At 36.6% G+C, this 19,504-nt stretch overlaps 1 protein-coding gene across 8 annotated transcripts in view; it reads left to right on the top strand.

The window, feature by feature from the left end:
* Positions 1 to 19,058, top strand: part of LOC128688855 (ras-like GTP-binding protein RhoL) — a 221,196-nt gene extending 202,138 nt beyond the window's left edge. For 7 of the 8 annotated variants that reach the window (XM_070085388.1, XM_070085391.1, XM_070085390.1 and 4 more), the window contains one exon: positions 6,858 to 19,058. In XM_070085388.1, the coding sequence (XP_069941489.1) occupies positions 6,858 to 7,051 (194 nt within the window). In that variant the 3' untranslated portion in view covers positions 7,052 to 19,058. The remainder of the gene's footprint in view (positions 1 to 6,857) is intronic. The other variant, XM_070085394.1, reaches the window with a different exon arrangement.
* Positions 19,059 to 19,504: the final 446 nt, after the last annotated feature.

The following is a 19,504-nucleotide window of genomic DNA, read 5'->3' as shown; positions in this document are numbered from 1 at the left end:
TAAGTGTCATTTATTCTTCATTTAGTAGAGTAGTACATGCACAATATATATTGTGCATGTACTACTCTACTATTGTGCATGTATCCTTCTCTTTGTGTGTAGGAAAATGTATAATTCATGTGGTAAAATTTTTTTTTCTTACTTTTGGGTGTCTTGCACGGATTAATTTGATTTCCATTATTTCTTATGGGGAAAATTCATTCGCATACCGATCATTTCGCATAACAATGAGCCCTCTTGCACGGATTAAAGTCGCTATGCGGGGGTCCACTGTAATGTGTTCTTTGATCCAGGGTAAGAGAAAATGGAATTTTTGAGAGGCTAACTGCACTAGATCACTAGTTTCATGAGGAAAACACTGACTTATTTCATGAAGCCCGCCATTTATTATTGAAGTAAATGCAATAATATTGACAGGAATCATAAAAAAAATTATCTACAATTGCCTTGTGGGATACTGGAAATTTTCCAAATATTTTGAGTTTTGTGTGGAAGTAAAGGGCAAGATATTTTGCAAATGTCAAAAACTTAGTAACTTTATTTTTTGTAGAATAACCAAAGATAATTACATGATTATCTCCAGTGAGAACATCACACTAGCATTGTTTTATAAATACCAAGGTGCAAAACCACCTTTCGTTGTGCCATTTAGACTGGGGGCCTTGCCAAATATCATTTTCAGTAAATATTTTTTTTCATTTGTTTTTTCTTTTGTGAAGCTCACTCGTAACTCAGATTTTGGCTTGCAGCTCGAAACAAAAAATCGATCAAGCGACGGCTTGTAACTCAGAAAACTTGTAAGTTGGGACACTCATAAGTAGAGGTACCACTGTACTTTATTATGCAGTATACTATTTAGTGCTTGCAAATTATAATACAGCCTTCGAAGTTAGCGACTTACTTGTTTACTGACAACTCGGACTTACAACGGGCTCTCTGACCAGTATTCATACCTAAATAATGCATATTAGAGCTGATATCCTCTATTCTGTTTATTACAATATATGCACAGTACATTACTGTACTGTATAAACATTTAAAAATATACCAGAAATGTTATAAATAGTGCAAAGGTGACATTAAAACAATATAAAAAATGGTTGACACAAACTCATCACCACTTAGCGACAAATTCGTTTACCGACGTGGTCTTAGGAACAAAACTCTGTTGGTAAGTAAGGAGAGGCTGTACTGTATACCATTGTAGGCTCTTTATTTTAAGAAATAACTGCCTGGCTGTCTTCAAGAAGGTGCTGGACAGGCACCTAAAGTCAGTACCTGATCAGTCAGGCTGTGATTCGTACGTTGGTTTATGTGTGGTCAGCAGTAACAGCCTGGTTGATCAGGCCCTGATCCGCCATGAGGCCTGGTCACGGACAGGGCTGTGGGGGCATTGATCCCCGAAACTCTCTCCAGGTATACTCCAGGTTCAATATAGTATTGTACTTTAGACATTTGACATGCAGACTCAATGAGGCTAGTACAATGGACCCCCGCCTTACAATCAGTTCCCAACTTGAACAATTATGTAAGTGTATTTTTGTAAGTGCTTTTGTACGTGTATTTTTGGGGGTCTGAAATGGACTAATCTAATTTACAATATTCCTTACGGAAACAAATTCGTTCGGTAATGGCACCCGAACAGACTTCTGGAATGAATTAATATCGTAAGGCGGGGGTCCACTGTATTTTATTTTTCATCACTGAATGAGGAAAACCTTTTAACCCTTTGAGGGTTTTGGCCGTACTAGTACGGCTTATGACCCAGGGTTTTTGACGTACTAGTACGCCTAAATTCTAGCGCCCTCAAATCTAGTGGGAGAAAGCTGGTAGGAATACATATGAAAGAATGGGTCTATGTGGTCAGTGTGCGCAGTATAAAAAAAATCCTGCAGCACACAGTGCATAATGAGAAAAAAAAACTTTGACCGTGTTTTTGGAATAAAACAGCGAATTTGCACTGTATTTTCGTATGGTATTTATTGTTGTATTCTAGTTTTCTTGGTTTCATTTTATAGAATGGAAGACATATTACAGAAATTGAGATGATTTTGACTGATTTTACAATGAAAAGCATCTTGAAATTGAGCTCAAAGTAGCAGAAATGTTCGATTTTTACCAAAGTTCTAAAGTAAACAAATTATGCTAAGCGTAAAATACATGTCAACTGGTGAGTCTAATATTCTTTCACAAGTGCGCCAATATTATTTATACCATTTTTACACTAATGCAGTAGTCTGCATAACAGTAAATCTTCTATTTTTTTTGAGAATAAAAATTCAAAGTGGAAAGCAGAAGAATGTAAGAGGGGCCTTGAGACGTAACTAATGAACAGAGGGAATGCTATTTTAGTGCCAGGAATGTCTTTCTTGTTTATTCTGGACCCTGTTTGGAAATTGGCATCTTTTGAAATTTGTGTGACATTGGCAAAATTGCTAAATTCTGACCACTGTATTGGATAGTTGAAATCAGTAAATGGGTGGTTTCTTGTACTCATTCGATAGAAAAAATGGAGTTCTAGCGAAATAGTTGTGATTTTTGTCGACTAGTACACTGGAATTGGCCGAAAATAGGGCTCAAAGTGGGCAAAATCGCCGATGTGTAAACATTGTCGAGACCGCTAACTTCGCGAGAGCATAATTCTGTAAGTTTTCCATCAAATTTCATACTTTTGGCGTCATTATGATTGGGAAAAGATTATCTTTTCATAAGAAAAAATTTATATATATATTTTTTTTTTTGAAATTTGGGCGACCCTGAGAACAAGTCTGGGAGAGGGCCTGGGGGCCCTGAAAGGGTTAACATCCTTTGGAGAGGGAGCATGGTCACTGGGGTCGTCTCACAGTTACTAAAAACAACAGACATAGCCCCACTCCAAAAAGGGGCAGTAAAGCAATAGCAAAGAACTACAGACCGATAGCATTAACATCCCATATCATAAAAATCTTTGAAAGGGTCCTAAGAAACAAGATTGCCACCCATCTAGATACCCATCAATTACACAACCCAGGGCAACATGGGTTTAGAGTAGGTTGCTTCTATCTGTCTCCCAACTACTCGACCACTACGACAAGGTCCTAGATGCACTAGAAGACAAAAAGAATGCAGATGTAATATACACAGACTTTGCAAAAGCCTTCGACAAATGTGACCATGGCATAATAGTGCACAAAATGCATGCTAAAGGAATAACAGGAAAAGTTGGTAGGTGGATCTATAACTTCCTCACAAATAGAACACAAAGAGTAGTAGTAAACAGAGTAAAGTCTGAGGTGGCTACGGTGAAAAGTTCTGTTCCACAAGGCACAGTACTCACTCCTATCTTGTTCCTCATCCTCATATCTGACATAGACAAAGATGTAAGCCACAGCGCCGTGTCTTTGCAGATGACACCCGAATCTGCATGACAGTGTCTTCCATTGCAGACACTGCAAGGCTCCAGGCAGACATCAACGAAATCTTTTAATGGGCTGCAGAAAACAATATGAAGTTCAACGATGAGAAATTTCAATTACTCCGATATGGTAAACATGAAGAAATTAAAACTTCATCAGAGTATAAAACAAATTCCAGCCACACAATAGAGCGAAAAACTAACATCAAAGACCTGGGAGTGATCATGTCGGAGGATCTCACCTTCAAGGACCATAACATTGTATCAGTCACATCTGCTAGAAAAATGACAGGATGGATAATGAGAACCTTTAAAACTAGAGATGCTAAGCCCATGATGACACTCTTCAGGTCCCTTGTTCTATCTAGGCTGGAATATTGCTGCACACTAACAGCACCTTTCAAGGCAGGTGAAATTGCTGACCTAGAAAATGTACAGAGAACCTTCACGGCACGCATAATGGAGATAAAACACCTCAGTTACTGGGAGCACTTAAAGTTCCTGAACCTGTACTCCTTGTAACGCAGGCGGGAGAGATACATGATTATATGCACCTGGAAAATCCTAGAGGGACTAGTACCAAACTTGCACACGAAAATCGCTCTCTCTGAAAGCAAAAGACTCGGCAGACGCTGCAACATCCCCCAATGAAAAGCAGGGGTGTCACTAGCACGCTAAGAGACAACACAATAAGTGTCAGGGGCCCAAGATTGTTCAACTGCCTCCCAGCATACATAAGGGGGATTACCAATAGACCCCTGGCTGTCTTCAAGCAAGCACTGGACAGGCACCTAAAGTCGCTACCTGACCAGCCGGGCTGTGGCTCGTACGTTGGATTGCGTGCAGCCAGCAGTAACAGCCTGGTTGATCAGGCCCTGTTCCACCATGAGGCCTGTTCACAGACCGGGCCACGGGGGCATTGACCCCCGGAACTCTCTCCAGGTAAACTCCAGGTAAACTCCAGGTACTGGCACTAGGGCCAGCTAGAGAGTCACTGGATCCCTGTCACACAAAAAATTTGTCCAGAGAGCTCTGTTTCTGGTGTCTCTTTGAGATTTGCCAAAAATGGGACAAGGCATTATCATTGAACATGTTGCAGACACAACTTGCAACAGTTTTGTTAGGGTGATAATTCTCCACAAAACTTTGCACCTCACTCCACTTTGTACAAATGTGCTTAATCACTGAAGAAGGCATATTCTCTCCTCTCTCTTCCTCCTCCTCTGAAGCAGTTTCCGCAGCTGCGATCTGTTGCTGTTCCAATTGAAGGTCTTGCAGCTCTTCAGTGGTTAGCTCTTCCCTGTGGTCCTCCACCAACTCTTCCACATCCTGGCCACTCACATCCAACCCCCATGGACTTCCCCAAAGACACAATATATTCCACAATAGGCATAGGGTTGGCAGGGTCAGTCTCCAACCCTTCAAAATCCTTCTCAAGGACACATTCTGGCCACAATTTTCTCCAAGTAGAGTTCATGGTCCTGGAAGTCACTTCCTGCCAAGCCTTATCTATAAAACTTATGCACTTGAGGATATTGAAGTGATTCCTCCAAAACTCTCTTAGGGTCAGTTCATTGTCAGAGGTCACTTCAAAGCACCTTTGAAACATTGCTTTGGTGTAGAGTTTTTTGAAGTTTGAAATGACCTGCTGGTCCATAAGCTGGATGAGAGGAGTGGTATTAGGGGGGCAAGAACTAAACTGTGATGAAACTAAACTCCTCAAATAATTGGTCTTCCAAGTTTGGAGGATGAGCAGGAGCATTGTCCATTACCAGGAGACACTCGAGTGGCAATTTATTTTCCAGGAGGTATTTCTTCATACTCAGGCCCAACACTTTATTGACCCACTCAATGAAAAATTGCCTTGTGACCCATGCTTTATTGTTAGCCTTCCACATCGCATACAATTTACTCTTCATGACATTATTTTTCTTGAACACTCAGCGATTTTCAGAGTGATACACCAGTAAAGGCTTCACTTTGAAATCCCCACTAGCATTACAGCAGCACAAGAGTTAGCCTATCCTTCATAGGCTTATGTCCTGGCAGTACCTTTTCCTCCTGCGTGATGTAGATCCTCTTTGGCATTTTCTTCCAAAAGAGGCCTGTTTTGTCACAATTAAACACTTGTTGGGGAGGAATCCTTCAGCCTCTATGTACTCCTTGAATTCATCAACGAATTCTTTGGCCGCACGTTTGTCCGAACTTGCAGCCTTGCCATGCCTTACCACACTGTGTATGCCACTTTGCTTCTTGAATCTGTCAAACCAGCCTTTGCTGGACTTAAATTCACTAACAGCAGCGCTCGTTCCAGGCATTTTCATTACGAGATCCGCATGCAACTGCCTTGCCTTTTTGCAAATTATCCCCTCCACAACCCTATCTCCCACTAACTGTTTTTTGTTGATCCACACCAACAACAACAACTTCTCCACATCTTCATCTTCCTTGATTTCTACTTTGCTTGGCAGGATGGAACTGATTGTTGATTTGGACTTGCTATACATCCTGGCAGGCTCAGCCACACTTACACCACTTTTGTATTTTTCTACAGGCTCTTTCTTGAATTCTATTGTGTTTCTCACCTTCTTTACCAAAGGGCTGGCACTAGGAACTTTCTTTGTCTCCATGGTGGCTTATTTCGCACACTCAATAAACAAGCACAAAAAATAATGGATTATTACGAAACGTTTTGGATGAATGCGCGGAGTATTGTTCACTGAACAAGTGACATAGCAGACTGAGTCACGTACGTGTGAGCAGCCACGTCCCAGGCAGGCAGACGCGTCTGATATGGATGATTTCCAAGCGGAGGTACGAAACCCTGGGTGAACTTTCACCCAAAAAAGTGGCCGAAATCTGAATTGTATGATGTCCACAACAGACAAAATCCGGGGTTCCACTGTATAAGCGAATCATCAGTTGGGTTCAGTATATTGCAGGGGTCCCCAGTCTGTGGCCCGCAGGCTGCATGTTTCCCTTCTAGGAAATGGATGTGGCCCTCTTGCGAAATTATGAATTCACTTTTATGTTAGTTCCACACTGCACAACGTCAACAAAACCATGCAGCCCGCATCACACATTTGACCATCAGATGTGTGATACTCTGGTTACAGACAGATGATAGAGAAGCAGTCTCATGATATCACATGTTGCTATGGCTGCTTCTTTCATGCTTTACAGCATATGATAAGGTTTTCATGCTGTATCAAAATTTTTGGTGGCATTTTTTTATCTGTGTTGCAGCAAAATCATTTATGTGAAGTAGTGTTGTAAGAGGGTTTACTGTCTGTGCAAAAGGGAAAATCAGAGTAGTGCAGTAAGTCAGCTTCAGCAGTATTCTTATATGTATTACTGAATCACAATTCAGCGTGAGTTAGAGATGGGTAAGTATCAGTGGATGGGAAGAATTGTATGGTTATAAACAGTCATAATTCTAAATGTTATTTATTTTTCCAATTAGGTACCAAAAAAGATGTTAGGAACCTGACTGTTCTTAATCCACGAGATGGAAAGAAGCTTATTAAGAAAGCTCGCCTCTCCAAATATGTAGAGTGTTCTGCTAAGACACAGGAAGGAGTGCAAGAAGTCTTTACCTCAGCAATAATGGCAGCCGTTGGTTTAGCACCGAGGCATCGACCGTGTGTTATCATGTAGTACTTGGCATATGACCTGGTAATTTACTAATATGCAATTCACTTAAAATGTCTGTATTCAGCAGGTTATCATTAGGGGATAATTTATTTATGGGTTAGCAACTAAATATGTATCTTTTATCTGTACTGTACAGTACCTTCCTTATTAAAAGAAATTTTGTCAATAGAGTGCAGAGCAGCCCCTCATCCAATACTTAAATCATAAAGTTGGTGAACAACAAATTCCACTGCCAGAGTACCGAATATATCTACAGAGCATCCTAAATGATTTTTCATGTGATGTATATTTCCATTTTCTATCTCATTCACAAACTTGCTTTTTTCTTCAATTCATTTGCCATATCATAATCCTGCTAAAATCTACAGTCTTTTTCTTGCCAGAGCTCATTCACCACATATCATCTTTTACATGGTCTACCCATTACACACCAGTATTATGTACCTATATCATTCACTCCTTAAGGATTTATTTCACTTGAACATAGTATTGGAATGCGCTTTTCTCCATTCTCTTTAGTTATGTTTTGTGCCCTACCTAACATTTTCACACTCTTATAATTCCGGTTATATTTTGTAAAATATCCATTTGTACTTCTCAGAGTTTTTACTTGTTGCTGTTCAGGCAGACTAGTTGTGTAATCATACTGTATATAATCCTGGAGATTAATATTAAATTTTTGTGTAAACTGATTTTACATTTAGCATGTTACCACTCACAAAGGCAAGCAAATTGTTTCCAGCTTCCTATTGCCGTCATTATACATTTCCTCTTCTGAGTCAGCTAAAAAAAAAACTATGTATGTAACAAAGTTATATAAAATTATCACATTAATTTCATGTGATAGGGATTCCTTATTATATAGAATATGTAGTTTATAATTTTTTCAATGTGTTGTGTGGAGTAATAATGCCAGTTTTAATTCAAAATTAACACTCCAAACAGTATTAAGTTCACCAATTTTTAAAATTATAAACTCACATGTTGCAATTTATGAGAAATGACAGGATGAATTACATAGTATATAATGCTAATGAATATACACAAAAAATTAAACATACTGTAGATTTAGACCTACAGCCGAGGTCCTCTTCAGCAGTCTTCTGAAGTAGACATTCGTGTGAGGCTGAAATACTGTATGCAGTACTACTACTCTGTTTTATTATCTCCATGTGGGTTTACTAGTACTTGGATAGATAGTAATGTATGTGTTATACAAAAGATATGAATATTGGCATTGAGTGGATTTGTGTTCCTTCACAAAGACTTAGCAACTTTTTAAGGTAGTTTTAAATGTCTGGGAAAGGTTCTACCTTTGGCAACCTGTTAGAAGATGGGAGAAATTCCCAAAAGGAACACAGCATCAAAGGCAGTGTGTGGATGAGGCATTGCCAGCAGTAAGAAAAAATTAATGTTGGAGCTTTGATAAACAATGCCTTAAAATTTGATTTTAATTTTGTCAATTACATTTTTAGCATATATAAAGACATTTTTTTTTTTTTTACCATAATTAAGATGCTGTTTGCAAGTATTGTTAGCACTGCCTTGAATATTTTGCTATGATGTGAGATGGATTATGTTAATTGGTATAGTAAAACATTTTCCAATGGCAAGACCAGTATCTCTTTGTTTATTTGTTGCATTTATTTTCCAGTTAGGTAGATAAATTATTGATAGTAAGCTGTGATATACTATATAAACTTTTCCTTATAGCAATAACATCACTTTTCCATATAACACATAATTGAATTGCATCTTGAATTTTACAATGAAAGGAAAGTTGATGTTTAATGTTATGTTTAGGATGATACTTTACAATGCTGAATAGAGTGCTTGTAGTAATGTGCTCTGCATATCCTGTTTGCAATTAGGTAAGTTTGAAATACAGTACTGTATTGTATAATCAAATCCTTGAAAAGCACAGAAAACTGTTAAAATGTCAGCACAAATTTTTTTAGAGTACAGCAAGGCAGCCAACTTTAGTGTCTCAGATTTTTGTTTTGTGAACATTCAAATATTGTTCAAACTTATGAACCTCTGAATTGGCACTTTAAATCCAATCAGTTTCTTAGGAATGTCAGGCTGCAGTTACAAATGGTGCAATCATTTAAAATAAATTTATTTTTTTCTGTTTTTTTTATGGCACCTGGAAGCAACAAGAGCAACCTCATAAGAATGAAAGAACGTAAGAATCAACTTCACTTTCTACGTGACTCTTGTGCCTTCACAGTTATTTTTTAATACTCATATTTTGGATACCTTCATTTTATGCACATGGAGAGCTTTGTAGAGATTGGTCAAGAACTGCACATTTAATAATTAAGATTTTGTTAAAGCTGAACTATAAATATCATCTTTATTGTTGTACACCACATAGTATGTATTGTTATTTTATGTACATTATGTTCATTTTATGCATATGTAATGGGTTCACATTTATTTAGCAAAGACTGGCAAAGAACTGTAGATTTAATAATTAAATTGGTATGGTGGGCCCCTCAGATAGTAGCTCAGCCTCGTTCTGTACATTATCAGTGGTTGAAGCATGGCAGCTCATCTTGCTTATACCATAACCCCTCGCCTGTCAACTAGAATTTGGGCATGTAATTACCCTCATTAACTTCACTATAATAGTGAGAGGGTGGAGAGCATTTCTAAAGAGATTTAGCTAGAAATTGATGGGAGAAAGAAAAGTTAAAAAATAGGAGTAGAAATGAGGGGCAAAAGGAAGAGAAGGAGGGTCCCCTCTAAATACTGTAAATTGTTTTTAATTTCATTGATAAAAAATAAATGAAATTAGATATGGAATGTTATGATTCAGGAACAGATCTCTATTAATATGGGTGTCTGTGGGGAATTACGAAAGATTTCCAGGAACGTATCTCGTAAGTAATTGGAGGTTGTACTGTACTTCGTTAATTCACAAAAGTATATCGGTAAATAAGAATTTTTTTTATAAATCTATTATTGTAGTACAGCTTGATTGATTGACTCTGAATAAAAAAAACTTTGTATACAATTGGTGGCCAAAACATTGATCACAATCTACCAATAGATTGCTGAGCAATTTCTGGTATACAGTGGTACCTTGACTTACGAGTTTAATTCGTTCCATGACTGAGCTCGTAACTCAATTTGCTCGTATATCAAATCAATTTTCCTCGTTGAAATTAATTGCAATGCCATTAATCTGTTCCAGCCCCCCCAAAACCACCCCAGGGGCAGGAGAAAATACTTAATATAACGCTAATATCAACTCTACGGCTTATTTATCTATCAGAATTTATCAAATATGACATAATAAACACTATAAATAACATAGAAACATGATGTATACTCTGGAATGCATAAAATAGGCCATAATATTGGAAGTGTCCAAGACCAGTCTGAGCATTTATAAAATTATTACTGCTCCTTCCTATAATGTGTTCTTTGGTCCTGGGTAACAGAAAATGGAGTTTTTGGGAGGCTAACTGCATTAGCTCACTAATGCTGCGATATGCAGTGGTACCTCGAGTTTCAAACTGCTCCCAACTCGAACAATTATGTAAGCGTACTTTTGTAAGTGTATTTTTGGGGGTCTGAAACGGATTAATCTAATTTACATTATTCCGTATAGGAACAAATTTGTTCAGTATCAGCACTCGAACAGCCTTCTGGAACGAATTAAGTTCGTAAATCGAGGTACCACTGTATGTATGAATATCTCGGAAGTAAGTTATTGACTTATTTCATGAGGCCCACCATTTACTATTGAAGTAAATGCAATAATATTAACAGGAATCATAAAAAAATTATTGTTCTACAATTGGCTTGTGGAATATTGGAAATATTCCAGATATTTTGGGATTTGCATGGGAGTAAAGGGCAAGATATTTTGCAATGTCAAAAACTTACCAACTTTATTTTTTTGTAGAATAACTAAAGATAATTACATGATTGCCTCCAGTGAGAACATTGCACTAGCATTGTTTTATAAGTACCAAGTCCTAAAACCACCTTTCATTGTGCCATTAGGCCGGGGTTTTTGTCAAATGTCATTTTCAGTAAGTTTTTTTTCAGTAATTATTTTTTTTTTCACTCGTAACTCAGATTTTGGCTCTCAACTCAAACCAAAAAATCAACCGAGCAATGGCTCGTAACTCAGAAAACTCATAGGTTGGGGCACTCATAAGTCAAGGTACCACTGTATTGAACATTAAAAAATACTCTTGAGGAATTAGAGTGGGCAGGGACAGGATGTTTGAGAGGAAGGAAAAGGGTACTAGGGGGGCAAAGCTGGAAGTTAGACACAAATTAAGCCACAGGGATGTCAGGAATTATTTCTTCAGTCTCAGGGTGGTCAAGAGGTGGAATGATCTTAATGAGGAAGTGGTGGAGACAGGCTCCATACATAGTTCAAGTAGGTACACTAGGACTCAAGAGGCTAGGAGAGAGTGACTGGTAAGTGGTAAGTTGAGGGGCAGGAAAACGAGTTAACCCTTTCACTGTCAGTCCCGTTATATCACAACTTTGAAGCCTCTGTCGGTCCTTAATATGATGCCATGAGCTCAGCTCGTTCAGATAAGCTGTGAGCGGTAAATTTGGGCCTAGATATGGGAGAATGGGTCTATATGGTAAGTGTGCACCACATAAAAAATATCGTGCAGCACACACTGCGTAATGAGAAAAAACTGCAACCATGTTTTTGGTTTAAAACAGCGACTTTGCGGTGTATTTTTGTATGGTTTTTATGGTTGTATTCTCATTGTCTTGGTCTCATTTGATAGAATGGGAGCTATATTACAGAAATAGCGATGATTTTGGTTGGTTTCTGGATTGAAAGTAGCTTGAAATTGAGCTGAAATGAGTAGAAATGTTCAATTTTTGTCAGTGTTCAAGTAAACAAATCATGTGACACGACCAGTACAAGTCAGCTGATGGGTCTTATATCTATTAACAAATATGCTGATATTATTTATTTAATTATTACAATACTGCAGTAGTCTGCATAACAGGAAATCTTCTATTTTTTATGTGAATAAAAATTCAGAACGGAAAGCAAGTGCAATGTAAGAGGGACCTGGAGACATGACGAATGACCAGAGAAAATGTTATCTTATTCTGGACCCTATTTTGAAATTGCCTTTTTCTGAATTTTGTATGAAATTTACCAAATTAACAATTTCTGATCACTTTATTAAGTAGTTGAAATAAGTAAATGGGCAGTTTCTTGTACACAGTTGATAGAAAAAAGGAGTACATGTACCAGCAAAATAGCTATGAGTTTGGTTGACTTGAACAATGGAATTGGCCCAAAATAGTGCTCAAAGTGGGCAAAATCGCCAATGTGTAAATGTCACCGCGACCACTAACCTAGCTAGAGCATAATTCTATAAGTTTTCCATCAAATTTCGTAATATTGGGTTCATTACTTTTGGTAAAAGATTCCTTATTTCATAATTTTTTTATTTTTAATTCTTCGACCCTGAGAGCAAGTTTGCAAGCAGGGGTCACGACACTGCAAGGGGTTAAGACTCTACCCATGCCACCACAAATAGGTGAGTACCCACACATTTTAACACACTGGTCATCTCCCACTGAAGTAGGGTGACCCTAAAAAGAAAAAAAAAAGGAGAGGAAACATATTCACCACCATTCATTCAAGTCTTGCTGCATTGTACAAATATCACGATTTATATATGGATCACATAGGAGGAGCTTTAGAAAAAGTAGGTCCTGTCTTGATTGAGCTTTCCTGGTATATAGTATCCTATTTCTGAGTTTTAAGATAAAAATATTTAGCTGGCTCACTCAAACCTGTCATCAGATGCTGATGGCTCACTCAAGAAACTGACCATCAAATGCTAATGGTGTTAGTGTTTGGAGTATGTACTCTACCCAAAACATCTACCACATTTTCATAGGTTGGAGATCCACTAGGAAACCTCAGGTAGCAATTATATACTGTATCTCATCCAGATAAACTTTCACAATTAGATATGCTAATCACTGCATTTTCAGGACAAATTTGTATTATTACAACTTTACCCATTGTAACATGCCAGGTTTTCTCATAAAAGTGATGACACTACATTCTGTGCAATATTTTGTTGCTGTTTATTGAGTTCAATCTTTAAGTTTAAATTAGTCATAAGTTCAACTGATGTTTCAAAACTAATGCCATGTGGTATATGTAAGTGTAGAATTTCTTTAGTTGTGAATGAACAATGATTTTTGTACAACTAATTTTGCATATATTATTGCTGTATTATATTCATGGAAAGTGTTAACCTTATAAGGGTTAGTTTTTCATGGCTCTTTGATGTACAGTGGTACCCCAAGTTTTGTACAGCTCCCAACTCAAACAATTATGTAAGTGTTCTATTGTAAGTGCTTTTGTAAGTGTATTTTTGGGGGTCTGAAATCGACTAATCTAACTTACATTATTCCTCATGGGAACAAATTCGTTTGGTAACGGCCTCGAACAGCCTTCTGAAACGAATTGTGGCCGAAACTCTGGGTACCACTGTACTACTGTACTTCGTAAATTACTCTGCCTTTTCATATATGTTAAAGGGTAAATATTATATTGTCAGAGATATATATGTTGTACTGAATTCAGTTTTTATTAAAAGGTATTTGTTATATACTGTTGCCCATTGTGCAGAATAACTTTCATGAATTACAATACTATTTGTGAATTATGTATAAGTAAAAATCTAAATTAATTTACATTGCACACAAGTTTCTTCAAGCAAGAGATTCATGAAAATTTATTCTGTGTTGATTAAAGAAGCATATTGAATTATACAACAGATATAATTCTTATTCTGTACCTCAAGTCACTACTGAATTTACTTGGTAGTTAAACAGATTTGACTATAAGTATAAACAATAGGCTTTGGAATTCTCCCTCATTTAGAAAATAAAATGTCAGTATCAGAATATATAAAAAAATCTTACTTTTAATTAGAGGAATCTTCATAATTTTGAAATTTGAAATAAAATAAGAATGCTTTTCATATTTTTGAGGTCAAAATTTTCTTGAAAAAAAAAAAAAAGTAAAAATTGCTTTCCATTATTCAGAATTTTCAGTAATTCCCACAAATTACAGGAGTTAGAGAGAAATAACTGTTTAGTGTTCTCATATAACCATAACATGTTTTGTACACTTTTATTCAGTATGCTTAACAGATGTTACATATTCATAAGAAGCGAGAGAAAGCTTTTATTTTTGTAAATAACTAATATATATGGCCTAAAGAATTATGTCTGTCTTTTTGCTATATGTGCAGGAGAGGATTTACTCTTGATATAATGAATGCATGTGGATTCATTTATGTAATTCTCATTCTCTATCTCTCTCTCTCACTCTCACTTTTGCGCTCTCTTGTACAGACACCAGTATGGAGATTTTGGAGAACCAGTAACAGGGAGAACAAGAGGACACAATTCAAAATTGCTAAACTGAGATACACTTGCAAGACTCAGACTCAAAGTTTGTTGCAAGGAATTGTGGCTTTTGATTTCTCATATCCTCTAATATTTTGCACTCAGTGGCTGTGGTCACACCTTCAGTAGGCACAAAAGGGTTTATGGGTCTTCTGGTCATGCTGGAGTTCAGATTATTAATGTGTTAAATTCACAAGGAACTGGAAAAAGACACTTATGTACAGTTCAGGACATTTATTAAAGGAAACGTTTAGCCACGAGCGGCTTCTTCAGTCCTAATACGAACTGAACATAAGTGTCTTTTTCCACATCTTGTCGGTATCACCATACCATTTCCTCACAAGGAACTGCTGAACTTGTGACTCATAACAGCAGCTAGAGATCAGAGAAATGAACTTGTGGATTCTTTTCTTCCACTGTTCAGGACCTTTTAATCTTTCACAGGTACCAAACTAACTCATACAAGATCCCTGGTGGAATCGTGGTCTGCCTATCCTTCCCTCCTCACCAAGAAGCCTGCCTGTCTGCTTCATTTACAGTAGTGTTTGCTGGCATCTAAACACCCATGAAGGAGGCAGTTGGCAGTGTAATACCTGTGTCATGGCTGACATAATGCTGGTGAGGGGCTCTTGAGCTAGGGAATTGGATCTGTGCTCCAGTTCCCTGAATTGAGCCTGAATACCTTCCCCCCCCCCACCCATGTGTGCTATATAATCCTATGGGTTTAGCACTCCCCCATGATTATAATAATAATTTATTCATTGTGTCCCATCTTTAGTTTACAATCCTTGTTAACAGTTGTTGCAAACAATGTGCTCTTCCAGGAGCTACGTCAGTAACTACGTATTTGTATGTATCAGAAAGAGTCCTATCTTTTATACATGGCCTTTTATGTAATTTAATGTTGTATCCACTTGTCTTCTTTGTTGCAAGGTTTAAAAAAATAATCACTAATTTCAAGGCTTTTAATCTTCATAATTTGTATTTCTTTTTTCTGAAATTCATTTTATTGAATGCTTTGGATTTTTTGTACCTTATGTATATTTTTAAATACAGGAATGCACTTCATCTGCATATTCAGATTTTATGCTAATATAAATTTTGAACAATTTAACATATATATGAGGCATTGCAGATAATAATGCTGAAGTTAACATCAGTACTATGGTAAAAGAAGAAATGGATTAAAAAATAGTTAAGCATATACAACAAAAAAAAAAAAAATTGTATAAATGTTTTAAACTTTTTTACTGTACAGTAAGTGTCATAAATATGTATGTGCATTAATCTTTTCTCAGATTATTTGCTGGTAGTTTTCAGAAGTGCCAGGGCAACTTTTGTATGGAAGATGGTGCCCCTTGCTATACTGCATAAAACAAAGAATTGGCTAAATGATTGTGATTTACCATACTTTAATGACTGGCCTGGAAGTTCAAGGGACTTTTGACAGAGAACGTTTGGAACCACATTAAATGTATTCTTTCTGGCATGGACATGTCCTCTAACCCCAAAATCTTGAGTGCCAGTAAGCAAGTGTGGAAGGATGTTGACTTCTATCCTCCATATGTTAGCCTTATCAGTGCCTAAGACTTAAGGAGTACATCAAGCAGAAGGGTAATCCTAAAAAATACTAATTTAGGTGAGGAACCCATACATATTCCAGTATTAATTTCTAAAACTATTATTTATGGTGAGAGGTTTTGTTTTGTGTGAGATCTGTTTTTGTGTGTACATGTTTATGATGCCTACTGTAGATATTATGCTTACTCTTCAGTGCTTCATATCCATCCATATACTTAAAGGTTATCTTAGTCAATGTGGCATATAAATATTTTATAGTTGTATTTATGTGGACTAATTTTTTTTTTAAAATAATCATTCGAAGATCCTTCACTTTTTCAGGTATTCTTATGAATTCATATGACATTTTTCTACATTGAATTCAGCCATCTAATTTCCCCTTTATGTAACTATATTATTTAAATTGTGTTAGATTTTTAATGCTAATTATTATTATTATTATTATCATCAAAAAAGTGCTAAGCCACAAGGGCTATACAGCTTTTAATGCTAATTTATTTTCTATTTGTTAAATTTTTTTTTTTTTTTTTTTTTTTTTTTTTTTTTTTTTTTTTTTTTTTCTATCTGCAAATACTGTAGTTGTATATACAGTGAACCCCCGCTTAACGATCACCTCCAAATGCGACCAATTATGTAAGTGTATTTATGTAAGTGCGTTTGTATGTGTATGTTTGGGGGTCTGAAATGGACTAATCTACTTCACAATATTCCTTATGGGAAAAAATTCGGTCAGTACTGGCACCTGAACATACTACTGGAATGAAAAAAGTTCGTTAACCGGGGGTCCACTGTATATATTTCTTGTTGCCACTAGTAAATCATTTATATCAGTTACAACCCTCAAAACAAGCACTGATCCTTGGGGCACCCCATATTCTGTATTACCCATTTTCCCCTCTATCACTGCAGTATTCTTTCAAGCAGAAAAAGTTCCAACTCATTTGTTTTTCATATTCTCTCATAATTTCTATCCCTGCTTTGCCATGCTTTTTTTGTTCACTATTTCACTCTCTCATTCTCATGCATTCTTTGATAATCAGTTTCTCTTTCTCCTCCCCCCATCCCCCATTTCTTATTCATCCTGTCTCCCTTCACTTCTCTCTACTCCCTCATTATAAGCTACACCTTTCTCAATTCTCCTTTTTATTCTATCACATACTCATCCTATTTCTCACACATGCTTTCATTTTCATTCCTCCCCTCTCATACACTAATTTTCTCTACATCTTATTTTCTTCCTCACACACTTTCATTTCTCATTCTCTCATCACTCATTCAGTAGCTGTCTTGCCAGAAGTTTACAGATATCACAGTTCAGATACCCCTACAAACTGCAGAATTTCCACCCCTCAGAGTGCAGGCACTACACTTCCTGCCTCCAAGAGTCAAGTCCAGCTAACTGGTTTCCCTAAATCTCTTTGTAAATGCTACCAGGTTGTTGTGAATGTTACCTTGCATACACCTCAAGAACACAAGCCATAAAAATCACTTATCTTTACTCCAAACTAGCACACTCGCACAAGCCTCTGTTGGACGCCCAAGCCCCTGGCATGCAAAACCTGTAATTATCCTTCCTGTAATTATCCCCTATCCTTCCTTCCGTCCATTCTAGATTATACACTCTCTTTGTGTACAAATCTTTTATTTTGTCTCGCCACTTCTCTCTCATTTTTTTATGTTATGTTCTTCCCAAAACTAATAGATGTAGCATTTATACTGTTTCTCAAAGTGAACATTGCTTGTTATTTGTTGAACATATAAAATTCTTAGCTGTATAAAATTTCAAAATTTGTTTAAATCAGAGGAAAAGGCTGTTAAAATGATTTATTTACACTGGAAGTAGAATGAAATGTATTCAACTAAATACGAGTTTAGCAGGAGTTTATATCTGTGTGGTGCATATTGTAATATCTTAACTAAATTCTGCATACTGTATATTGCTACACAATTATTTTCTTTTTGTATGTTGAGGTATCTTAAGTATACTTATACTAATTGTTACTTATGCTAAGTGATACAAAAGCTATAACATGAGACAGTTAAAATATAGAAAAGGGGATAACCTTTTAAAAAAATAATTTCTGTATATTAGTAGGCTTAAGATGGAATAGATTTAATTATCTATATATATTTGCAATGTATAAATTAAGAAAAGTAATATTTATTAAAATGCTTCACAGTTGTATTCTATGACTGGGATACAGGTTCCTCTTGCTTTATGCAATAGTTGAATTCCCAGCCCATGGTATGTAAAGCAAATTTGCATAACATGAACATGTGATAATGTAAAACAGAGATTTGCTCTTGAGCCTCTGCAAATTCCAATTTTTTTTTAATGTTTACCTAAACATGTACCAAATTGTCACACTAAATAAAGAGATGAACTGCAGTCATACTCCCTAAAGAGTACATTACCTATTTTTACCATTACTATTACTTTTCTTGCCTATATATTGGCCACACATTTTGCTCGTGGACATCTCTTGGAAAAATGCCTGGCACCACTCTGTCAGATCCAGTTGTCAGTTCACCATATTGTAATATATTTTCCTGTATCAGTGGCCATATAGAATTCACTTCCGATATCTCCACTGCTTCCACACACTTGCCAAAGTCCCACCTATGATGCCGACTCACCCTGAATTTTAACAGAAACTTATTGCACCATCTTAGATTTATTTTACTTATTTTGCACTCATCACTAACCCTTAGCCTTGCATGTTCCTAACCTCTGCATATTTTTTTTTTTTAACAGATCCCATCTTGCAGTGCTGTATGATCCTTTGGGGTCTAGCACTTAGTTTGATATTATATTCATTGGGGAGTGCTAAAACCAGTAGGAGTTATATAGCACCTGGGGGGAATTGGAGGTATTCAGGTTTGATCCAAGAAGAGAAGGCCAGCTCCAGTTCCTTGGCTGAAGAAACCCCCAACTGGCATTAAGGAACCTCAGTTTTTTTTTTTTTTTTTTTTTTTTTTTTTTTTTTTTTTTTTTTTTTTTTTTTTTTTTTTTTTTTTTGCAAAAAATTATTAGCACATATACAGTATAGACAGGCACCCAACAGCCATACACAAAAATGCAAGTTGTAAAAGAAAATTCAGTCCTTCTCCCTTTCACTCTACCTCCACAAGCCAACCAGCCTATCTTTACCTGGATTGATGTATATGTTATGAATTTGTGAATGCATGTCTCCCTGTCTCTTCCTCCTACCCCTATTCTTAACTTTGGCTTGGTATCCATGTTCTTTATACTTAGCACAAGACAGTAAATTGAAAATAAGATTTCATATAAAATATGTTCATTGGATCTATTTTCTTTTATGCTTTCTTATGAATGTAACCTCTCAAGGGTAGTTGGTTCCTTGAAGCCAGTGAGGGGCTCTTAATCCAAAAAATTGGACTTGCTCTCTTTGTTGAATTGAACCTGAATGTCCTTCATTC

This window comes from Cherax quadricarinatus, chromosome 16 (genome assembly GCF_038502225.1).
Source record: "Cherax quadricarinatus isolate ZL_2023a chromosome 16, ASM3850222v1, whole genome shotgun sequence".
Classification (NCBI taxonomy): Eukaryota; Metazoa; Arthropoda; class Malacostraca; order Decapoda; family Parastacidae; genus Cherax; species Cherax quadricarinatus.
This window is presented reverse-complemented; position numbering and strand designations above follow the sequence as displayed.